The sequence below is a fragment of the Dendrobates tinctorius genome, unplaced genomic scaffold (assembly GCF_039654945.1).
Source record: "Dendrobates tinctorius isolate UK_male_01 unplaced genomic scaffold, ASM3965494v1 ptg000166l, whole genome shotgun sequence".
Lineage (NCBI taxonomy): Eukaryota > Metazoa > Chordata > Amphibia > Anura > Dendrobatidae > Dendrobates > Dendrobates tinctorius.
Window position 1 is genome coordinate 13,782,958 of NW_027361833.1, and position 26,080 is coordinate 13,809,037.

Genomic DNA, 26,080 nt, shown 5'->3' on the forward strand with positions numbered 1-26,080 from the left:
TTTTTTGCTTTCCCCATGACTCACAATCCAGAAATGTCAGTGGCTGAATGAAAGATGCAAAAGTTTGCTTGAATCCTAGAAACTCACTCAGCTTTAGAACACACTGATTACAAGCAAACAGATCACAGGTGAGGATGTTATCTTTAGTAATAATAATAATAACAATAATAATTTTATTTTTATAGTACCAACATATTCTGCAGCACTTTACATTTTAGAGGGGACTTGTACAGACAATATACATTACAGCATAACAATGGACACATAGATCAAAACAGATAGAGGAATGAAGGCCCCGCCCGCAAGCTTACAATCTATGAGGAAAAGGGGAGACATGGAAGGTAGATGGTAACAATTACTTTCGTTGTTCAGACAAGCCAAAGTTTAAGAATCGGATGTTCATGTAATGCTGCATGAACCGGTTATCAGCTTAAAGGGAATCTGTCACTCTTTTTATCGACTATTTGCTGCTGGCACCGACATCAGGGGATTATCTACAGCATTCTGTAATGGTGTAGATAAGCCCCCGATGTAACCTGAAAAATAAGAAAAACAAGTTAGATTATACTCACCTGAGGGGTGGTCCGGTCCGATGGGTGTCGCGGTCTGGTCCGGCGCCTCCCATCTTGATACGATGCCGTCCTCTTCTTTCCTTCCTGGCGTGGCTCCGGCGCAAGCGTACTGCTCTGCCCTGTTGAGGGCAGAGCAGAATACTGCAGTGCGCAGGCGCCGGACCTCTCTGACCTCTCCAGGCACCTGCACACTGCGGGACTCTGCTCTGCCCTCAACTGGGCAGAGCAGTGCGCCTGCGCAGGAGCCAAGACAGTAAGAAAAGAAGAGGATGGCATCGTATGATCGTATGAAAATGGGAGGCGCCGAACTGTGACACCCATTGGACCGGACCACCCCCCCAGGTGAGTATATTCTAGCTTGTTTTTCTTATCTTTCAGGTTACATGGGGGCTTATCTACAGCATTACAGAATGCTGTAGATAAGCCCCTGATGTCGGTGTTGGCAGCAAATAGTTGAAAAAAAGGGTGACAGATTCCCTTTAAGTATTTAACAATACAGACACAGAGGGCTATTAAATGCATAAAGCATGTGAGAACATGATGCAAGGAACCTGATTATGTAAACTTTATGTAAACTGTAAACATTTGAGCACAACTGTATACACAGTCATGACCGAAATTTTGGGCACTCTTGAAATTGTTCCAGAAAATGAAGTATTTTTCCCAAAAAGTTTATTGCCCTTATACAAGGTTTGTTATACACATGTTTATTTCCATGCAAGTATTGCACTCTCAACTTAATATTTGGATGCACATACTTTGGAATAAAGAACTGAAATCAATTGCTTCCTATAACCATCAACAAGCTACTAACACCTCTCAACTGGAATTTTGGACCTCTCTTTTTTTGCAAACTGCTCCAGGTCTCTCATATTTGAAGGGTGTCTCCCAACAGCAATTATAAATCTCTTCACAGGTGTTCAATGGGATTTAGAGCAGGACTAATTTCGGACCACTCCATCCGACTCTGGGTGGTTCTTGAAGTACGTTTGGGGTCACTGTCCTGCTGGAAACCCCATGACCCAGGACACAAACCCAGCTTTCTGACATTGGGCACTACATTGTGACCCAAAATCCTTTGGTGATCTTCAGATTTCGTGATGCCTAGCACACAGACACAGTCGAGCCACCAAGTGCCAGAGGCAGCAAAATAACCCCCAATCATCTTTAAACCTCAACCATATTTGTCTGTAGATACTATGTTGTATTCTTTGTAGGCCTCACTCCATTTTCAGTAAAGTAGAATGGTTTCAACTGTCCAGAAGTAGAGTTGAGCGACTTTTGGTTTTTTAGGGTCGCGTTTCGTTTCGTGAAACCCGACTTTTCCAAAAGTCGGGTCGAGCAAGATCGTCCGATTATAGGGAAAAGTCGGGGTCGTCCCGAAACACGAAACCCAATGTAAGTCAATGGGGAATAAAAGTCGGCAGTGAGAGGAGGACAGGAAACACACCAACAGTGCCCATTTGAATGCCAAAAGCATCAATTCTTCTTACTTAAGCTTGTCAACCTTAATTAACTTCATAATACAAGTTACGCACTGAAAAATGGGGGTTATTTGGCTACAGACTGTGGGGGGGAGGGCTGGCTCCAGGTTTTCATGTGCCCTGGGCGAAAGAGCGCCCCTTTAACACATACCACAACTCATCATGCTCCGATACGGCAGAGAAATAGCGGTATAGTACAATGAAAAATACCTCACTTTTTACATCTCATGACGAGGCCCATCTATTTCTCCATACAGAATCATTGGTCCCATATAATGTTTGAAACAGTATATGATGAGCTCCACATAATGCTACAGTATATGTTGGTCCCCATGGATGAAGCTCTACTGTCTTATGGGCCCAAATAATGCTCCAAACATAATGGGCCCCATTTCTAATGCTCTAGTGTATAACGGGCCCTGTAAATGCTGCTCTAGTGTCTGATGTCCACCTTTGGAATGTTCCAGTGTATGGTGGGCCCCATCTATCATTCTCAGACGGTGTTAGGCCCAGTATGGATTGCACGTGATTGCACAAAGGTTAGAAAGGGTACCGTATCCCCAGATAACATGTATGGATAGCGTACACATTCAAAATATATGTCTCAGGAGGCAGGCTCAGACGGTGTTAGGCCCAGTATGGATTGCACGTGATTGCACAAAGGTTAGAAAGGGTACCGTATCCCCGGATAACATGTATGGATAGCATACACATTCAAAATATATGTCTCAGGAGGCAGGCTCAGACGGTGTTAGGCCCAGTATGGATTGCACGTGATTGCACAAAGGTTAGAAAGGGTACCGTATCCCCGGATAACATGTATGGATAGCGTACACATTCAAAATATATGTCTCAGGAGGCAGGCTCAGACGGTGTTAGGCCCAGTATGGATTGCACGTGATTGCACAAAGGTTAGAAAGGGTACCGTATCCCCAGATAACATGTATGGATAGCGTACACATTCAAAATATATGTCTCAGGAGGCAGGCTCAGACGGTGTTAGGCCCAGTATGGATTGCACGTGATTGCACAAAGGTTAGAAAGGGTATCGTTTCCCCGGATAACATGTATGGATAGCGTACACATTCAAAATATATGTCTCAGGAGACAGGCTCAGACGGTGTCAGGCCCAGTATGGATTGCACGTGATTGCACAAAGGTTAGAAAGGGTACCGTATCCCCAGATAACATGTATGGATAGCGTACACATTCAAAATATATGTCTCAGGAGGCAGGCTCAGACGGTGTTAGGCCCAGTATGGATTGCACGTGATTGCACAAAGGTTAGAAAGGGTACCGTATCCCCGGATAACATGTATGGATAGCGTACACATTCAAAATATATGTCTCAGGAGGCAGGCTCAGATGGTGTTAGGCCCAGTATGGATTGCACGTGATTGCACAAAGGTTAGAAAGGGTACCGTTTCCCCGGATAACATGTATGGATAGCGTACACATTCAAAATATATGTCTCAGGAGGCAGGCTCAGACGGTGTTAGGCCCAGTATGGATTGCACGTGATTGCACAAAGGTTAGAAAGGGTACCGTATCCCCAGATAACATGTATGGATAGAGTACACATTCAAAATATATGTCTCAGGAGGCAGGCTCAGACGGTGTTAGGCCCAGTATGGATTGCATGTGATTGCACAAAGGTTAGAAAGGGTATCGTATCCCCAGATAACATGTATGGATAGCGTACACATTCAAAATATATGTCTCAGGAGGCAGGCTCAGACGGTGTTAGGCCCAGTATGGATTGCACGTGATTGCACCAAGGTTAGAAAGGGTACCGTATCCCCGGATAACATGTATGGATAGCGTACACATTCAAAATATATGTCTCAGGAGGCAGGCTCAGACGGTGTTAGGCCCAGTATGGATTGCACGTGATTGCACAAAGGTTAGAAAGGGTACCGTATCCCCAGATAACATGTATGGATAGCGTACACATTCAAAATATGTCTCAGGAGGCAGGCTCAGACGGTGTTAGGCCCAGTATGGATTGCACGTGATTGCACAAAGGTTAGAAAGGGTACCGTATCCCCGGATAACATGTATGGATAGCGTACACATTCAAAATATATGTCTCAGGAGGCAGGCTCAGACGGTGTTAGGCCCAGTATGGATTGCACGTGATTGCACAAAGGTTAGAAAGGGTACCGTATCCCCGGATAACATGTATGGATAGCGTACACATTCAAAATATATGTCTCAGGAGGCAGGCTCAGACGGTGTTAGACCCAGTATGGATTGCACGTGATTGCACAAAGGTTAGAAAGGGTACCGTTTCCCCAGATAACATGTATGGATAGCGTACACATTCAAAATATATGTCTCAGGAGGCAGGCTCAGACGGTGTCAGGCACAGTATGGATTTGACGGCCCAGATTACACAGCGGAGGAGCAGGGAGAGGTAAAGATTGCAAATGCTGGGGCCCTGCCCAAGCAAGGGGGGCCCACTCGTCGGCGTCGGTACTGGCACTGGGCCCCTCATAGTACAGCGGTGTGTCTGACGGCGGGTGTGCACCACCACCGTCAGAGACACTTGATTGCACTATGAGGGACCCTGTGCCAGTGCCCGCGCCCAAGAGTCGGCCTACCCACCTGTCCAGGGCAACGGCACTCGCACGGTGTCGTGCGCTAGGTGGTGACCCCGGCCATGGGGGGGAGGCAGCACAGTTAGGGAGTTTTAGAAAGTGGCATATGTTGATGTTGGACATTCAGCTGATGCAAAAGGCGAAGTAGGTGAAGTCCCAGGAAGAGGTGGACCAAAGCAAGCCATTTTTCTGTCACCCTATGTGTCATCAGGGGAAGGTGGGACAAAATCCTTGGAAACCCATGCGTGGTTCATTTTAATGAAGGTTAGATCATCCACATTTTGGGTTGACAGACGGGTCCTTTTTTCTGTCAGGATTGATCCAGCTGCACTGAAGACTCTTTCCGATAGCACACTTGCAGCTGGGCAAGCGAGCTCCTGTAAGGCATATTGGGCCAATTCAGGCCAGGTGTCCAGTTTAGCGGCCCAATAGTCAAAGGGGAATGACCTGTGTGGGAGAACATCGATATGGGAGGAAAAGTAGTTTGTAACCATAGTTGACAACTGCTTTCTCCTGTCACTTTCCATCGATGCAGTTTTACCAGTTGTGTGAGCGGTATTTGAAAAATCAGTCCACAACATTGTCATGAAACCCCTGTCTCCAACGCCACTTCTGCTGTGTGCACCACGAACACCTCTGCCAAGCTGCCCCCGGCCCGTACGGCTCGTGTGAGAACCATCACCGCTGCTGTGTGCTGGGAATGCCTCAAGCAACCGATTTACCAGAGTTGCTTGTTTATTAGCAAATATTAGGTCAAGGTTCTCCTGTGGCATGATGTTTTGTAATTTGCCTTTATAGCGTGGATCCAGGATGCTGGCCAACCAGTAGTCGTCATCGTTCATCATTTTGGCAATGCGGGGGTCCCTTTTTAGGATCCACAAGGCATAATCTGACATGTGGGCCAATGTTCCCGGTGTCAATGATGCACTGCGAGTGCTGGGTGGAGGAGCACTTTCTGGCAAATCCACATCCCTCCAGTCACGCACAAACCCTGTACCAGACCTTGCCACGCCAACATTTTCACTTGCCCCACGAGATGCATCCTCCTCCCCTAAGTAATCATCCCCATCATCATCCTCCTCCTCCTCTTCTTCCTCCACCTCGTCCAGGAGAGGTCCCTGAGCAGACAATGGCTGAATGTCATCAAGGATTCCCTCCTCCTCTTCCTCCTCATCAACATTGGCTGCAGACGCCTGCTCCTTAAGGTGCGTCAAAATTTGCATGAGCAGACGCATAAGTGGGATGCTCATGCTTAGGATGGCGTCGTCTGCGCTTACCAGCCGTGTGCATTCCTCAAAACACTGAAGGACTTTACAGAGGTCTTTCAGCTTCGACCACTGCACACCTGTCAACTCCATGTCTGCTCTCAAAGTGCCTGGCCGTGTATCCTCCCACAAATGCATTATGGCCTGCCTCTGCTCGCACAGCCGCTCCACCATGTGCAGGGTGGAGTTCCACCTTGTTGCAATGTCGATAATGAGGTGGTGGTTGGGAAGGTGGAGCAATCGCTGCAGCTTCTGCATACGAACGGAGTGTACAGGTGACCGGCGGATGTGCGCGCACAGTCTTCGCACCTTCTGGAGCAGGGCTGTTAACTCCGGATAATTTTTGAGGAAGCACTGCACCACCAGGTTCAAGGTGTGAGCCAAGCAAGGTATGTGGCTGAGTTTTGAAAGGGCTATGGCTGCCACAAAATTACGGCCGTTATCACTAACTACCTTGCCTGCCTCAAGATGTACACTGCCCAGCCATGACTCAGTTTGTCGCTTCAAGTACTCGGCCAGCACCTCGGCGGTGTGTCTGTCGCCCAAACACATCATCTGCAACACAGCCTGCTGACGCTTTCCACTAGCTGCTCGATAGGGGGACACATCATGTGCAACAGTGGCAGCTGCAGATGGAGTGCTCGTACGACTGCGCTCTGTGGACGAGCTTTCGCTTCTGGAGGAGGAGGAGGAGGAGGGTCGAACGCCTACAGCCAACTGTTTCCTATACCGTGGGCTAGGCAGCACTGTCCCACCACCGCTGTCCCCTGTGGACCCTGCATCCACCACATTAACCCAGTGCGCAGTGATGGACACGTAACGGCCCTGGCCGTGCCGACTGGACCATGCATCAGTTGTGAGGTGCACCTTTCCGCTCACTGACTGCTTGAGTGCATGGACAATGCGGTCTTTCACATGATGGTGGAGGGCTGGGATGGCTTTGCGAGAGAAGAAGTGGCGACTGGGTAGGTCATAGCGTGGTACTGCATAGGCCATGAGTTTGCGGAAAGCTGTGCTTTCCACCAACCGAAAGGGCATCATCTCAAACGAGATTAGTTTGGCAATGTGGGCGTTCAAACCCAGTGTACGCGGATGAGAGACTGAGTACTTTCTTGACCTACTCATAGTGTCTGGGAGGGTGAGCTGGACTTGAGAGCTGCATATGGTGGAAGTAGCGGTGGACAGGGCGGACTGAGAGAGGGTTGATGATGGTGATGGAGTTGGTGTTCTTTCTGATGGCCTAGAATCAGTCTTTCGTTGATATAACAGTGGGATTCCCTGACTGCTGTGGCCTTGCAACGACACCTCAACATTTGCTGCTGTGCTAACCGGTGGGCTTACAGTGGGGGAAACAATGTAGCGTTGCTGACTACCTTCGTTGTGATCAGTTGCACATGTGGCACTTGAGGTTTGGTGTTGTGTCCACGCTTGCAAGTGCATGCTGGTTAAATGTCTAAGCATGCAACTGGTATTCAAATTTTTCAGATTTTTCCCTCGACTAAAGGTCTTTGCGCACTTCTTACAGATAACCTTGGCCTGATCATGAGGATTTTGGTCAAAAAAGTGCCACACTGCACTCTTCCTACTTTGGCAGACATTTTGCGGCCTAGCACGCTGTGATCTTTTGACCCTCTGGACAAGCTGTCCAGCAACTCTTTTGATGTTTGGAACCTGTCTTTGGAGTGCTCCGGGCCTGCCAGATAACAGATGTTGCGATGTCGATGTCTGCTGTGGATGCTCCTCATCTGAGCTATTGGAAGCAGCACCCTCTTCCCCCAATGGATGCCAATCTGGGTCAACAACTGGGTCATCCATCACCTCCTCTTCTATGTCATGTGCACCTTCCTCTGTGTTACCGTGTATGGTGGTATAGTGTGCGGGAAGGGGCACCTGAGTCTCATCAGGGTCAGAATCTGGCTCTGTACACTGCGAGGACAATGTAGTGCTCTGAGTGAATGTACCAGCAGAATCATCCATCAGCGGCTGTGCATCAGTGCACTCCATGTCAGATTCATCTTGGCCTGGGTAATTCACCATTTCACTTGATAATCCAGGCATGGTATGTGAAAACAGCTCCATGGAGTAATCAGTAGTATGGCCTGCGTCATCCTTCAATCTTGGTTGGGGTGAAGGACACAAGGAAAGGTGTGGTTCATGAACATGAGCCTCCAATGACGACTCAGTGCTTTTACTTTTTACAACTGAAGAAGAGGAGGCGATAGAGCTGGAGGCTGAGTCAGCAATGTAAGACAAAACTTTTTCCTGATGCTCTGGCTTTAAAAGCGGTTTGCCAACTCCTAGAAAACTAAGCGTTCGAGGCCTTATGTAGCCAGACGATGACGCAGGCTCAACACCTCCTGCATTCGGTCCTATTTTGCTCTTGCCACTACCATCAGATCCACCACCAACACCATCATTACCAGCTGCCAACCCCCGCCCAATTCCACGGCCTCTTCCACCAGCCTTCCTCATTTTTGGTAGAAATGTAGACAAAATCCAACAAACTATATAGTAATGTAAAACAAGGTACAAGGTGTCTATAGGACAGGGGAGATTTTGAATTTCTGCAGACACTTGTGGACAGTTTTGGATTGTGTGAGGCCCACTGATATCTGAGCGCTATGTCACAGGCTCGATGGCACAGCTGTGACAAAAGTGACGAGAGGATAAGGGAGATTTTGAATTTCTGCAGACACTTGTGGACAGTTTTGGATTGTGTGAGGCCCACTGATATCTGAGCGCTATGTCACAGGCTCGATGGCACAGCTGTGACAAAAGTGACGAGAGGATAAGGGAGATTTTGAATTTCTGCAGACACTTGTGGACAGTTTTGGATTGTGTGAGGCCCACTGATATCTGAGCGCTATGTCACAGGCTCGATGGCACAGCTGTGACAAAAGTGACGAGAGGATAAGGGAGATTTTGAATTTCTGCAGACACTTGTGGACAGTTTTGGATTGTGTGAGGCCCACTGATATCTGAGCGCTATGTCACAGGCTCGATGGCACAGCTGTGACAAAAGTGACGAGATGATAAGGGAGATTTTGAATTTCTGCAGACACTTGTGGACAGTTTTGGATTGTGTGAGGCCCAATGATATCTGAGCGCTATGTCACAGGCTCGATGGCACAGCTGTGACAAAAGTGACGAGAGGATAAGGGAGATTTTGAATTTCTGCAGACACTTGTGGACAGTTTTGGATTGTGTGAGGCCCACTGATATCTGAGCGCTATGTGACAGGCTCGATGGCACAGCTGTGACAAAAGTGACGAGAGGATAAGGGAGATTTTGAATTTCTGCAGACACTTGTGGACAGTTTTGGATTGTGTGAGGCCCACTGATATCTGAGCGCTATGTCACAGGCTCGATGGCACAGCTGTGACAAAAGTGACGAGAGGATAAGGGAGATTTTGAATTTCTGCAGACACTTGTGGACAGTTTTGGATTGTGTGAGGCCAACTGATATCTGAGCGCTATGTCACAGGCTCGATGGCACAGCTGTGACAAAAGTGACGAGAGGATAAGGGAGATTTTGAATTTCTGCAGACACTTGTGGACAGTTTTGGATTGTGTGAGGCCCACTGATATCTGAGCGCTATGTCACAGGCTCGATGGCACAGCTGTGACAAAAGTGACGAGAGGATAAGGGAGATTTTGAATTTCTGCAGACACTTGTGGATAGTTTTGCATTGTGTGAGGCCCACTGATATCTGAGCGCTATGTCACAGGCTCGATGGCACAGCTGTGACAAAAGTGACGAGAGGATAAGGGAGATTTTGAATTTCTGCAGACACTTGTGGACAGTTTTGTATTGTGTGAGGCCCACTGATATCTGAGCGCTATGTGACAGGCTCGATGGCACAGCTGTGACAAAAGTGACGAGAGGATAAGGGAGATTTTGAATTTCTGCAGACACTTGTGGACAGTTTTGGATTGTGTGAGGCCCACTGATATCTGAGCGCTATGTCACAGGCTCGATGGCACAGCTGTGACAAAAGTGACGAGAGGATAAGGGAGATTTTGAATTTCTGCAGACACTTGTGGACAGTTTGGATTATGTGAGGCCCACTGATATCTGAGCGCTATGTCACAGGCTCGATGGCACAGCTGTGACAAAAGTGACGAGAGGATAAGGGAGATTTTGAATTTCTGCAGACACTTGTGGACAGTTTTGGATTGTGTGAGGCCCACTGATATCTGAGCGCTATGTGACAGGCTCGATGGCACAGCTGTGACAAAAGTGATGAGAGGATAAGGGAGATTTTGAATTTCTGCAGACACTTGTGGACAGTTTTGGATTGTGTGAGGCCCACTGATATCTGAGCGCTATGTCACAGGCTCGATGGCACAGCTGTGACAAAAGTGACGAGAGGATAAGGGAGATTTTGAATTTCTGCAGACACTTGTGGACAGTTTTGGATTGTGTGAGGCCCACTGATATCTGAGCGCTATGTGACAGGCTCGATGGCACAGCTGTGACAAAAGTGACGAGAGGATAAGGGAGATTTTGAATTTCTGCAGACACTTGTGGACAGTTTTGGATTGTGTGAGGCCCACTGATATCTGAGCGCTATGTCACAGGCTCGATGGCACAGCTGTGACAAAAGTGACGAGAGGATAAGGGAGATTTTGAATTTCTGCAGACACTTGTGGACAGTTTTGGATTGTGTGAGGCCAACTGATATCTGAGCGCTATGTCACAGGCTCGATGGCACAGCTGTGACAAAAGTGACGAGAGGATAAGGGAGATTTTGAATTTCTGCAGACACTTGTGGACAGTTTTGGATTGTGTGAGGCCCACTGATATCTGAGCGCTATGTCACAGGCTCGATGGCACAGCTGTGACAAAAGTGACGAGAGGATAAGGGAGATTTTGAATTTCTGCAGACACTTGTGGATAGTTTTGCATTGTGTGAGGCCCACTGATATCTGAGCGCTATGTCACAGGCTCGATGGCACAGCTGTGACAAAAGTGATGAGAGGATAAGGGAGATTTTGAATTTCTGCAGACACTTGTGGACAGTTTTGTATTGTGTGAGGCCCACTGATATCTGAGCGCTATGTGACAGGCTCGATGGCACAGCTGTGACAAAAGTGACGAGAGGATAAGGGAGATTTTGAATTTCTGCAGACACTTGTGGACAGTTTTGGATTGTGTGAGGCCCACTGATATCTGAGCGCTATGTCACAGGCTCGATGGCACAGCTGTGACAAAAGTGACGAGAGGATAAGGGAGATTTTGAATTTCTGCAGACACTTGTGGACAGTTTTGGATTGTGTGAGGCCCACTGATATCTGAGCGCTATGTCACAGGCTCGATGGCACAGCTGTGACAAAAGTGACGAGAGGATAAGGGAGATTTTGAATTTCTGCAGACACTTGTGGACAGTTTTGGATTGTGTGAGGCCCACTGATATCTGAGCGCTATGTGACAGGCTCAATGGCACAGCTGTGACAAAAGTGATGAGAGGATAAGGGAGATTTTGAATTTCTGCAGACACTTGTGGACAGTTTTGGATTGTGTGAGGCCCACTGATATCTGAGCGCTATGTCACAGGCTCGATGGCACAGCTGTGACAAAAGTGATGAGAGGATAAGGGAGATTTTGAATTTCTGCAGACACTTGTGGACAGTTTTGGATTGTGTGAGGCCCACTGATATCTGAGCGCTATGTCACAGGCTCGATGGCACAGCTGTGACAAAAGTGACGAGAGGATAAGGGAGATTTTGAATTTCTGCAGACACTTGTGGACAGTTTTGGATTGTGTGAGGCCAACTGATATCTGAGCGCTATGTCACAGGCTCGATGGCACAGCTGTGACAAAAGAGACGAGAGGATAAGGGAGATTTTGAATTTCTGCAGACACTTGTGGACAGTTTTGGATTGTGTGAGGCCCACTGATATCTGAGCGCTATGTCACAGGCTCGATGGCACAGCTGTGACAAAAGTGACGAGAGGATAAGGGAGATTTTGAATTTCTGCAGACACTTGTGGATAGTTTTGCATTGTGTGAGGCCCACTGATATCTGAGCGCTATGTCACAGGCTCGATGGCACAGCTGTGACAAAAGTGACGAGAGGATAAGGGAGATTTTGAATTTCTGCAGACACTTGTGGACAGTTTTGTATTGTGTGAGGCCCACTGATATCTGAGCGCTATGTGACAGGCTCGATGGCACAGCTGTGACAAAAGTGACGAGAGGATAAGGGAGATTTTGAATTTCTGCAGACACTTGTGGACAGTTTTGGATTGTGTGAGGCCCACTGATATCTGAGCGCTATGTCACAGGCTCGATGGCACAGCTGTGACAAAAGTGACGAGAGGATAAGGGAGATTTTGAATTTCTGCAGACACTTGTGGACAGTTTTGGATTGTGTGAGGCCCACTGATATCTGAGCGCTATGTCACAGGCTCGATGGCACAGCTGTGACAAAAGTGACGAGAGGATAAGGGAGATTTTGAATTTCTGCAGACACTTGTGGACAGTTTTGGATTGTGTGAGGCCCACTGATATCTGAGCGCTATGTGACAGGCTCGATGGCACAGCTGTGACAAAAGTGATGAGAGGATAAGGGAGATTTTGAATTTCTGCAGACACTTGTGGACAGTTTTGGATTGTGTGAGGCCCACTGATATCTGAGCGCTATGTCACAGGCTCGATGGCACAGCTGTGACAAAAGTGATGAGAGGATAAGGGAGATTTTGAATTTCTGCAGACACTTGTGGACAGTTTTGGATTGTGTGAGGCCCACTGATATCTGAGCGCTATGTCACAGGCTCGATGGCACAGCTGTGACAAAAGTGACGAGAGGATAAGGGAGATTTTGAATTTCTGCAGACACTTGTGGACAGTTTTGGATTGTGTGAGGCCAACTGATATCTGAGCGCTATGTCACAGGCTCGATGGCACAGCTGTGACAAAAGTGACGAGAGGATAAGGGAGATTTTGAATTTCTGCAGACACTTGTGGACAGTTTTGGATTGTGTGAGGCCCACTGATATCTGAGCGCTATGTGACAGGCTCGATGGCACAGCTGTGACAAAAGTGACGAGAGGATAAGGGAGATTTTGAATTTCTGCAGACACTTGTGGACAGTTTTGGATTGTGTGAGGCCCACTGATATCTGAGCGCTATGTGACAGGCTCGATGGCACAGCTGTGACAAAAGTGACGAGAGGATAAGGGAGATTTTGAATTTCTGCAGACACTTGTGGACAGTTTTGGATTGTGTGAGGCCCACTGATATCTGAGCGCTATGTCACAGGCTCGATGGCACAGCTGTGACAAAAGTGACGAGAGGATAAGGGAGATTTTGAATTTCTGCAGACACTTGTGGACAGTTTTGGATTGTGTGAGGCCCACTGATATCTGAGCGCTATGTCACAGGCTCGATGGCACAGCTGTGACAAAAGTGACGAGAGGATAAGGGAGATTTTGAATTTCTGCAGACACTTGTGGACAGTTTTGCATTGTGTGAGGCCCACTGATATCTGAGCGCTATGTCACAGGCTCGATGGCACAGCTGTGACAAAAGTGACGAGAGGATAAGGGAGATTTTGAATTTCTGCAGACACTTGTGGACAGTTTTGTATTGTGTGAGGCCCACTGATATCTGAGCGCTATGTCACAGGCTCGATGGCACAGCTGTGACAAAAGTGACGAGAGGATAAGGGAGATTTTGAATTTCTGCAGACACTTGTGGACAGTTTTGGATTGTGTGAGGCCCACTGATATCTGAGCGCTATGTCACAGGCTCGATGGCACAGCTGTGACAAAAGTGACGAGAGGATAAGGGAGATTTTGAATTTCTGCAGACACTTGTGGACAGTTTTGGATTGTGTGAGGCCCACTGATATCTGAGCGCTATGTCACAGGCTCGATGGCACAGCTGTGACAAAAGTGACGAGAGGATAAGGGAGATTTTGAATTTCTGCAGACACTTGTGGACAGTTTTGGATTGTGTGAGGCCCACTGATATCTGAGCGCTATGTGACAGGCTCGATGGCACAGCTGTGACAAAAGTGACGAGAGGATAAGGGAGATTTTGAATTTCTGCAGACACTTGTGGACAGTTTTGGATTGTGTGAGGCCCACTGATATCTGAGCGCTATGTGACAGGCTCGATGGCACAGCTGTGACAAAAGTGACGAGAGGATAAGGGAGATTTTGAATTTCTGCAGACACTTGTGGACAGTTTTGGATTGTGTGAGGCCCACTGATATCTGAGCGCTATGTCACAGGCTCGATGGCACAGCTGTGACAAAAGTGACGAGAGGATAAGGGAGATTTTGAATTTCTGCAGACACTTGTGGACAGTTTTGGATTGTGTGAGGCCCACTGATATCTGAGCGCTATGTCACAGGCTCGATGGCACAGCTGTGACAAAAGTGACGAGAGAATAAGGGAGATTTTGAATTTCTGCACACACTTGTGGACAGTTTTGGATTGTGTGAGGCCCACTGATATCTGAGCGCTATGTGACAGGCTCGATGGCACAGCTGTGACAAAAGTGACGAGAGGATAAGGGAGATTTTGAATTTCTGCAGACACTTGTGGACAGTTTTGGATTGTGTGAGGCCCACTGATATCTGAGCGCTATGTCACAGGCTCGATGGCACAGCTGTGACAAAAGTGACGAGAGGATAAGGGAGATTTTGAATTTCTGCAGACACTTGTGGACAGTTTTGGATTGTGTGAGGCCCACTGATATCTGAGCGCTATGTCACAGGCTCGATGGCACAGCTGTGACAAAAGTGACGAGAGGATAAGGGAGATTTTGAATTTCTGCAGACACTTGTGGACAGTTTTGGATTGTGTGAGGCCCACTGATATCTGAGCGCTATGTCACAGGCTCGATGGCACAGCTGTGACAAAAGTGACGAGAGGATAAGGGAGATTTTGAATTTCTGCAGACACTTGTGGACAGTTTTGGATTGTGTGAGGCCCACTGATATCTGAGCGCTATGTCACAGGCTCGATGGCACAGCTGTGACAAAAGTGACGAGAGGATAAGGGAGATTTTGAATTTCTGCAGACACTTGAGGACAGTTTTGTATTGTGTGAGGCCCACTGATATCTGAGCGCTATGTGACAGGCTCGATGGCACAGCTGTGACAAAAGTGACGAGAGGATAAGGGAGATTTTGAATTTCTGCAGACACTTGTGGACAGTTTTGGATTGTGTGAGGCCCACTGATATCTGAGCGCTATGTGACAGGCTCGATGGCACAGCTGTGACAAAAGTAACGAGAGGATAAGGGAGATTTTGAATTTCTGCAGACACTTGTGGACAGTTTTGGATTGTGTGAGGCCCACTGATATCTGAGCGCTATGTGACAGGCTCGATGGCACAGCTGTGACAAAAGTGACGAGAGGATAAGGGAGATTTTGAATTTCTGCAGACACTTGTGGACAGTTTTGGATTGTGTGAGGCCCACTGATATCTGAGCGCTATGTCACAGGCTCGATGGCACAGCTGTGACAAAAGGGACTAGAGGATAAGGGAGATTGGATTGCTTTTAAAAAAGCAGTTTGCGGAGCAGTGGGTAAACAGCAATGCCAGCCTGTCAGGAAGCCTTAAAAGGCAGCCCAACAACCAACACCACTGATACACCACAATATAGCCTCCCCTTGCACTGCACACACAGTGACTGGTGTGTTGTGCAGGCCAAATTGCTAGCAGCAGAAGCAGTTTTTTTTTCTTCTCAGGACAAAAATAAAAAATTGGGATTGCTTTTAAAAAAGCAGTTTGCGGAGCAGTGGGTAAACAGCAATGCAGGAATGTCAGGAAGCCTTAGAAGGCAGCCCAACAAACAACACCACTGATACACCACTATATAGCCTCCCCTTGCACTGCACACACAGTGACTGGTGTGTTGTGCAGGCCAAATCGCTAGCAGCAGAAGCAGTTTTTTTGTCTTCTTCCCTGCCTAACGCTCTCCCTACAGAATCAGCAGCAACCTCTCCCTATACTGAGATCAGCAGAAGTAAGATGGCGGTCGGCGTGCACGCCCTTTTATACCCCCTGTGACGCCCACCAAAGCAAGCCAATCACTTGCATGCCCTTCTGAAAGATGGTGGTGACCCCTGCCTATGTCATCACGTTGCCCACAGTGTCCGTGGATCCTGATTGGCTGAAAAAGAGCGCAAAACAAACTTTTGAAACGCGACTTTGGCGCGTAAGTCGCCGACCTCGTGGCCGACCTCATCCTAGGGTCGGGTTTCGTTTCATGAAACCCGACTTTGCCAAAAGTCGGCGACTTTTGAAATTTTTCGACCCGTTTCGCTCAACTCTATCCACAAGACAATATCCCAAAAGGATTTTGGCTTACTCACGTACACTTTGGAAAACTGCACTCTTGCAATTTATGTCTATGTGTCAGCAGTAGGGTCCTTCTGTGTCTCCTGCGATTTTCATTTGATTCAAATGTCTTCGGATAGTTCACGCTGACACTGATGCACCCTGAGCCTGAGGGATAGCTTGAATTTCTTTTGAACTTGATTGGGGCTGCTTATCCAGCATCTGGACTTGCGTTGCAAGTTTTCATCAATTATTCTCTGCCGTCCACATCTAGTGAGATTAGCAATGTATCATAGGTTGTAAACGTCTTGATCATGTTGAGCACTGTGGACAAAGGAACATCAAGATCTCTGGAGATGGAGGTGTAACCTTGAGTTTGTTGATATTTTGCAACAATTTGGGTTCTCAAGTGCTTAGTCAGTTTTATTCTACTCTGGAGCAGCTCAACTCACCTTTTATATTAGTTACCAGGTCTAGGTTGGAGATGTGGGACGAGTCAGTCCCATCCAGCTCTCCCAGATGCTCCTAAAATCCAATCCAAAAAATCAGGACCTAAAATAAATAAACCTCCTAGCACTATCAGTGCTGGAGCCTTTTCTTCAGGCTTTACATCATCGAGGCTAGGTACCTCAGTGACACATATACTCCATATAGGACTTGTCCAGCTGCCACCTTGCAATATATAGACATACAGTTAGGTCCATAAATATTTGGAAATTGACACAAGATTTTGAATTTTAGCCATTTACCAAAACATATTCAAAATATAGTTATATAATCAATATTGAATTAAAATGCAGACTCTGAGCTTCAATTTGTGGATATTTGCATCCTAATTAGAGCAAGTCTTTAAGGAATTATAGCTCTTTAATATACAGTTACCTATTTTTAAAGATACCAAAAGTAAAGGGTGCAACCAAGCCCAGCACTTTTAGTCTTGTATACAGGGGTGTTCACACTGGGATGCATTGAGAGAGTGCTGGCCAGCCCGCCTAATCAAATAGTAGGGGCATGACTAATAGACTGAGAACCAGACACTATGCTTTACATGTATGTGAACAGTGCCCTATACCGACCTTTATTGTGCAAATGTATACTAAGCAGCTACCCCCTCCATGAAAAGGTAGGTGTTGAGTGGCTGTCTATTTAGCAATTTGCACCTGTGTTGCCAACATCTTTCTATCCTGAAGTGCATTTATTCCAAGACCTGGGTAGGTAAGTGGTGCTGCCTTCTTTCTGCTGTTTTTTTGAATTTTTGGATGCTTTTAGTTCTCTTTCTGTGGCTTTGCTATTGGTTTAGTAATTGCACAACTATGTCAAAAGCTCTTTAATGAGCTGCATGGGCTCTTTCCTTACTAATCCATAATCAATTAAGCAGGTAAAAGGTCTGATGCTCGTTCTACGTGTGGTATTTACATTTGGAAGCTGTTGCTGTGAAACCACAACATGTCAATGGAAGTGGACCCACAATGCGGCTGTCAATGAAAAGTGAAACAGTCCATTATTAGGCAGAAAAAAGATGAAATCCATCAGAAAGATAGAAAAAAATATTAGGAGTGACCAAATCAGTAGCTTGATACATTTTGCAGATAAAAAGATGGCACTGGTGAGTTTGGGAACTCAAAAAAGCATGGACATTAACAGAAGACCACAGTGGTGGATGATTGCAGAATCCTTTTGATGGGTAAAAAACCCCTTCATAACATCTACCCTAGTGAAGAATAATCTCCAGGAAGTAGGCATTTTAGTATCTAAGTTTACCATAAAAAGAAGACTTCATGAAGCAAATACAGAAGGTTTACCACAAGGTGTAAACCCTTTATCAACCTTAAAAATAGGCCATATTAGACTCTGCCAAAAAACAGATAAAAAAGCCAGCTCAGTTCTGGAAATGCATTCTTTGGATGGATGAAACCAAGATCAACTTGTATCAGAATGATGGGAAGAAGAAAGTATGGAGAAGGCTTGGAATGGCTTATGATCCAAAGCACACCATATCCTCTGTGAAAGATGGTTGAGGAAGTGTGATGGCATGCACATGCATGGCTTCCTATGGCATTAGGTCAATAGAGTTTATTTTGAAAACAAAAGCAGTGGATGAATTTTGAAGTGTATAGGAGTATACTTCCTGCTGAGATTCAACCTAATGCAGCAAGGTTGATTGGATGGTGCTTTACAGTACAGATGGCCAATGACACAAAACATACTGCAAAAGCAACCCAAGAATGTTTTAAGGCAAAGAAGTGGATTGTTTTGCAATGGCAGAGTTGATCACTAGATCTCAACCCTATCGAGCATGCATTTCACATGCTTAAGATAAAACTTAAGGCAAACAACAAGTAACAACTGAAGTCAGCAGATGTAAAAGCCAGCCACCTCATAGAAGGAAAATCAACGATTCGTGAAGTGCATAAATTTCAGACTTCAGTCACTATTTCCAACAAAAGATTATCTACAAAGCATAAAAAATGAACATTAACATAGTAACATAGTTATTAAGGTTGAAGGGAGACTTTAAGTCCATCTAGTTCAACCCATATCCTATCCTAACTTGCCCTAACATGTTGATCCAGAGGAAGGCAAAAAAAACCCATGTGGCAAAGAGTTAGCTTCACATTGGGGAAAAAAATTCCTTCCCGACTCCACATATGGCAATCAGACTAGCTCCCTGGATCAACGCAATATTAAGGAAACTAGTGTATATACCCTGTAATATTATACTTTTCAAGAAAGGCATCCAGTCCCTTCTTAAATTTTAGTAGGGAATCACTCATTACAACATCATATGGCAGAGAGTTCCATAGTCTCACTGCTCTTACAGTAAAGAATCCGCGTCTGTGAGTATGCTTAAACCTTCTTTCCTCCAGACATAGAGGATGCCCCCTTGTCCCCGTCACAGGTCTAAGAGTAAAAAGATCATTAGAAAGGTCTTTGTACTGTCCCCGCATATATTTATACATTGTAATAAGATCACCCCTAAGCCTTCGATTCTCCAAACTAAATAACCCCAAGTGTAATAACCTGTCTTGGTATTGCAGACCCCCTAGTTCCCTAATAACCTTGGTCGCTCTTCTCTGCACCCGCTCCAGTTCAGCTATGTCTTTCTTATACACCAGAGACCAGAACTGTACACAGTATTCTAAGTGTGGTCGCACTAGTGACTTATATAGAGGTAAAATTATGTTCTCCTCATGAGCATCTATGCCTCTTTTAATGCATCCGATTATTTTATTTGCCTTTGCAGCAGCTGCCTGACACTGGCCACTAAATGTGAGTTTGTTGTCCACCCATACACCCAGGTCTTTTTCAGTGACTTTTTTGCACAGTGTTTTACAATTAAGCACATAATTATACATCTTGTTCATTCTACCCAAGTGCATGACCTTACATTTATCCCCAATAAAGTTCATTTGCCATTTATCAGCCCAAGCTTCTAGTTTACATAAATCCTCCTGTAATATAAAATTGTCCTCCTCTGTATTGATTACCCTGCAGAGTTTAGTGTCATCTGCAAATATTGAAATTCTACTCTCTATGCCCCCTACAAGGTCATTAATAAATATGCTAAAAAGAAGCGGGCGCAAAACTGACCCCTCTGGTACCCCACTGCTAACCGTGACCCAGTCCGAGTGTGCTCAATTAATAACCACCCTTTGTTTCCTATCCCTGAGCCAGCTCTTAATCCACCTACACATATTTTCCCCTATCCCCTTTGTTCTCATTTTATGTATCAACCTTTTGTGTGGCACCGTATCAAAAGCTTTTGAAAAGTCCATGTACACCACGTCCACTGCATTCCCTTGGTCCAGTCCGGAACTTACCTCTTCATAAAAGCTTATCAGATTAGTCTGACAGGAACGTTCCCTTGCTTGTAAACCCATGTTGATATTGGGTCATAAGGTTATTCTTCTCCAGATACTCCAGTATAGTATCTCTTAGAAAACCCTCCAGGATTTTACCCACAGTTGAGGTTAAACTTACTGGCCTATAATTTCCAAGTACAGTTTTTGTCCCCTTTTTGAATATTGGCACCACATTTGCTATACGCCAGTCCTGTAGTACAGACCCTGCTATTATGGAATCTTTAAAGATTAAAAATAATGGTCTATCTATGACTGTGCTTAATTACTGCAGTACTCGGGGGTGTATCCCATCCGGGCCCGGGGATTTGTCAATTTTAGTGATTTTTAGACGCCGTCGTACTTCCTGCTGGTTTAAGCAGGTGACATTTAATGGAGAATTTTTTATCCCTGATCATGTTATCTGTCATGGGATTTTCTTGTGTAAATACTGTTGAAAAAAAGTCATTTAGCATATTGGCTTTTTCCTCATCCTCATCCACCATTTCACCCAGACAATTTTTAAGGGGACCAACACTATCATTTTTTAGTTTCTTACTATTTATGTAGTTAAAGAATATTTTGGGATTATTTTTACTTTCTCTGGCAATGAGTCTCTCTGTCTCAATCTTTGCTGTTTTGATTTGCTTTTTACAGAATTTATTTAATTTTCTGTATTTATTTAATGCCTCATCACTACCTACTTGCTTTAATTCTCTAAATGCTTTATTTTTAGCTCTTATTGCACCCCTTACAGCTCTATTTAGCCATAGTGGTTTCCTCCTATTTCTAGCATGTTTATTCCCATACGGTATATATTGTGCACAGGTCCTATTCAGGATGCTAATAAACGTCTCCCATTTTCTTTGTGTATTTTTATGTCTCAGGATATCGTCCCAGTTAATTGCACCAAGATCATCTCTCATCTGTTGGAAATTTGCCTTCCTAAAGTTTAGTGTCCTTGTAACCCCTCTACTACACATCTTATTAAAGGATACATGAAAACTTATTAATTTGTGATCACTATTACCCAAGTGACCCTCAACCCTTACATTTGATATGCGGTCTGGCCTGTTGGTTAATATTAGGTCTAGCAGTGCCCCCCTCTTGTTGGGGTCCTGAACCAGTTGTGAAAGGTAATTGTCTCTCATAGTTGTCAAAAACCTATTACCTTTGCTGGAACTGCAGGTTTCAGTTTCCCAATGTATTTCAGGGCAGTTGAAGTCCCCCATAATAATGACTTCTCCTTGAGTTGCAGCTTCATCTATTTGCTTTATGAGGATATTCTCTGTTGCTTCGATTATTTTTGGAGACTTATAACAAACCCCTATCAGTAATTTATTATTTTTCCCCCCTCCCCTTATCTCTACCCACAGGGACTCTACATTTTCATTAGATTCATATATATTATCACGAAGGATGGGTTTTAAGGATGATTTCATAAAACACACGCCTCCCCTTCGCTTATTTGTACAGTCATTTATGAACAGACTATAGCCCTGTAAATTAACCACTCAGTCATGGCTCTCGTCCAGCCATGTCTCAGATATCCCCACCATGTCATAATTATGTTCCAACAACATTAACTCCAATTCCTCCATTTTGTTGGCGAGGCTTCTGGCATTAGTATACATGCACTTTATGTATCTCTCTGTACCTCTATTCTTTCTTAAATTATTAACTGTTCTAACCCCACCCCCATTGTCATTATTTGTGCCCAGGTCTCTATCTGCACTGTCTTCCCCTCCTATAAGAGGAATACCCTCCCCCCGTCCCTAGTTTAAACACTCCTCCAACCTTCTAGCCATTTTCTCCCCCAACACAGCTGCACCCTCCCCACTGAGGTGCAGCCAGTCCCTAGCGTAGAACCTGTAGCAAACTGAGAAGTCGGCCCAGTTCTGCAGGAACCCAAACCCCTCCTTCCTACACCAATTCCTGAGCCACTTATTAACCTCCCAAATCTCCCATTGCCTCTCTGGCGTGGCACGTGGTACAGGAAGTATTTCCGAAAATACCACCTTGGAGGTCCTTGCTTTAAGCTTACAGCCTAATTCCCTGAAATCATCTTTAAGGACCTTCCACCTACCTCTAACTTTGTCATTTGTGCCAATGTGCACCATGACCGCTGGATCCTCACCAGCCCCTCTCAGTAACCTGTCAACCCGATCAGCGATATGTCGGACTCGAGCGCCAGATAGGCAGCACACCGTTCGACGATCCCTGTCTTTGTGACAGATTGCCCTATCTGTTCCCCTAATAATTGAGTCTCCCACTACCAGAACCTGTCTGGCCTGCCTTGCTCTCCTATTTCCCCTCTTACTGAAGAAGACACTCCTCCAGCTTTCAGAGGACATGCCTTGCTGCAGCAGTGCTACTCCTGCACTAACACTCCCCTCATCTGCCAACTTAGCAAACTTATTGGGGTGTGCCAGATCAGGACTAGCCTCCCTGGTGCTCTTCCCTCTACCCCGCCTTCTAACTGTCACCCAGCTAGTGGCTTCATTGTCCTGCAGCTCCAACCTAGCATCCCCCCCTCATCTATCCCATTGAGCGTCTGCTCAGTAAGCAGAAGACTCCTTTCCATATTGTCTATGGATCTCAGTGTTGCCAGCTGCATATCTAGATCCAGTATCTGGGCTTCCAAATGCACAACGTGCTCACATCTCGCACAGTAGTATGCACCCTCGACCGGCTGTTCAAGGATTTCATACATGCGGCAAGACATGCACTGGATGGCATTGGCAATAGTGGAGCACATCCTAATGGGGAATGCACCAGACAATAAGATAAGCAAAAATAAATAAAAAGTATTAATAAAATATAACAGCAATTCAGTAAGACCTCCCTTGGAAACTCCCTGAATCCAAAGTCACTGAATCTCAAGTCACACACTTACCACAGTTCGCACTTACGCTCAGGTCACACTCAGCTCGTTCACACTCGCTCAGGCAGAAGATTTAAAAAGTTTTTTTTCCCCATTTACCAGCACACCACCTTGCTGCTCAATGCACTTCCAAAAGGACATTGTAAAGTTAATTTGTCTAATTACTTTTGAACCCCTGAAATGAGGAGGCTTTGTAGAAAAAAAGGTTACAATTCCTAAACATTTCACAAGATATTTTTGTTCAACCCCTTTAATTAAACTTGAAAGTCTACACTTCAATTGTAGGGTTATTTGTATGTTAACAATTCAAATCTCTTCCAGGACATATTGTTTTTACAAGTGTAATCTAAATGTTCTAACATAGCAATGTATCTTCGTTACCTTGTTCTCTATATCGCTCTTCTCCTTCCACAGATCCTGGTGGTTCAGCAACTTGAATTCTTACAGAGACTGGGAGGCTGATTTTCTTTGGAACCTCAAAATAGTGAGGCATGCTTATTTCTACATCATAGTCAATCATCTGGCACTTTTTGGATGTGGAGGAGAATGAGGAGGCTCGTAGTAAACCTTTGAACTTTAAAGAAAGATAAATATCAATGGGATGTATTAAAGTTTAAGCGCACCTTGTAACATTTTGTGGCAAATGTATGTTACTGTTTGCACAAATAGACTGTGACACTCAAGTGAGAGCTGTGCTCCGTTGGCTTTTTAGGTATCTTTAAGCAAAACTTCCATCTCTCTCTCTGAAACCATTTAGAATTAAATGCTCTACTCACTCCATACACAATTAACAAGACTTACTGCAAAAATGACAATTCTTTTAACTATGTAAATGACAATTCTTTTAACTATGTAGTGTGCAGACATTAATTTATTGTTATATTTTTAAGAGTGTTTAGAAATGCTTTTAATGGTCTCAATTGTATTTTCAACAGCACCATCTGTTGGGGAAGAGCTAGCCGGTTAGCCCAACTTTAATATAATATGTACAAAATCCTTAAAGATTAACAGTTATTTAAAATTGTATTTAATATATTAACCATACACATGAACATAAGAATTTTGTAATATATCTTATCAAATAAATCAGATTCTATCTCCTCCTGGAATGCTTGTTCATTCTCAAAATTGTCAATTCGCGGGTACAATCTGTATTCAGTGAAGAAAGACTTTTATGTTACTGAGATAAGAGATGGCAGGCGCTAGTGATGAGATTCTATGTAGATGGAAAGTAGGAGGAGGAGGAAGCTAAAAGCAGATATTCTTCCATCTACATAGAATCTCATCATTAATAACTGCCATCTCTTATCTAAGTAATGTTTTTCAATTTTCCTAATTATGTGTATATCATTTTTTTTTCTAAAGTTTGGTTTATTTAAGTTTTCCAGGATGTGATAGGTTCTGTTTAACTTGTGGTTACATGACTCCCAACAATTAAAAAAAGCTGACAGCCACAGGTTGAAGATCACTGCTCTACAGTGATTATACAGTCTAAAATAAGGAAATGATGACACTATGTATTGAAATATACACTATGGATTGATTATGACTACTATGGCTTGAGCTGCCAGAATGTGACAAATGTTTGCGTGTTGGAGTTGCTAACATGAGATCAAAACAAGAATGCCTTAACCAGTTAACAACCGCTGATACACCTTTTAACGGTGGCAGTTAAGGGTACTTATTCCTCAGCGCTGCTTTTTAACAGCGCTGAGAAATAAGGTTATAGTGCCCCCCAGTGTTGGAAAATCTCATGATTTGGGTCAGTTTTTACCATCCCCAATCTGCAAAAAGAAAAAAGTCAGATTTCCCATTTATTTCTTTCTCCTCAGCTATGATCTAACACTTCAGAGGAGAAAGAAATGGGTTCCCCTGAGGCCCCCCGGTACCTGCAGTGTTCCCTCGTTCCCTCGGGCTCTGTCCCCCAGCCCCCGGGCTCATGCGCACCTGGCAACAGAGGGAGATTTCTCCTATTGGTTCAGTTTGATCACTGTGATAGGGTCTATCACAGTGATCAAAATAAAATAAATAGTAAATCAACCCCCCTTCATCACCCCCTCTGTGAGGTAAAAATAATCAAATAAAATAAGTATTTATTTACATTTTTCCATCAGGGTTAGCGTTAGGATTGGGGCTAAAGTTGGGGTTAGAGCTAGGGTTAGGGTTGGAGCTAGGGATAGGGTTGAGGCTAGGGCTAGGGTTGGGCTAGGGTTAGGGTTAAGGTTAGAGCTAGGGTTAGAGTTGGGGCTAAGGTTAGGGTTGTGTTGGGGTTATGGTTGTATTGGGATTAGGGTTGTGCTGGGCTTACTGTTGTGTTGGGTTTACGGTTGAGTTGGGGATACAGTTGGGGTGTTGGGGTTAGGGTGGTGTTAGAGTTGGAGATAGGATCAGGGGGCTGTGTTAGGGTTGAATGTTGTGAATTCTCTTTCTGGGCTCCCTCTGGTGGTTACTAAAGGTAGTGGAGCTGGTCAGATTGACAGAGGTGTTGCGAGTTCCCTTTCTGGGCTCCCTCTGGTGGTTACTGGAGGTAGTGGAGCTGGTCAGATTGACAGAGGCTTGCCACCTGATAATGATGATGACGATTGGAGATCTGGGGTTTCTGACAGGTGTATTTAAGATAGCTGACTTCCTTCAATCCCTGCTGGTGATTTTCTTCCTGTGCCTTTTGAGGTCTGATGTCTGATGTATCCTGCTCTGTTCCTGCATGGTTCAGCTAAGTGGTTCATTTTGCTAATCATTTTTGCATTTGATCTGGTTTTGTCTATCTCTGCTTTGTGCGGGTCAGCTTGCTCCCGCTGGGGCTGTGCTGTCAGTTTTTTTTTCTGGTGTCGTAGGAGGATATTTTTTGTCTAAATGGAGGCTAAGCAATTGTCTGATCGCGTTGAGCAGCTCGCTACTGAAGTGCGGGGAATTTCTGCCTATCTCGCTCAATCATCTGCTGTTGAACCAAAAATCCGTACTCCTGATGTGTTTTCTGGGGATCGGTCTAAATTCTAGAATTTTAAGAATAATTGTAAACTATTTTTTGCTTTGAAACCTAACTCATCGGGGAGCTCTGTGCAGCAGGTTAAAATTGTCATCTCCCTGCTGTGCGGTGATCCCCAGCATTGGGCCTTTTCTTTGACACCCGGAGATT

The 26,080-nt window shown here is 45.1% G+C and overlaps 1 protein-coding gene across 1 annotated transcript in view; it reads right to left on the reverse strand.

The window, feature by feature from the left end:
• The window catches only part of CFAP47 (cilia and flagella associated protein 47), a 926,770-nt gene that overhangs the window by 414,966 nt on the left and 485,724 nt on the right, over positions 1–26,080 (reverse strand). Inside the window, exon 46 of the mRNA XM_073550693.1 lies at positions 23,326–23,518. Within this exon, the coding sequence (XP_073406794.1) occupies positions 23,326–23,518 (193 nt within the window). The remainder of the gene's footprint in view (positions 1–23,325; positions 23,519–26,080) is intronic.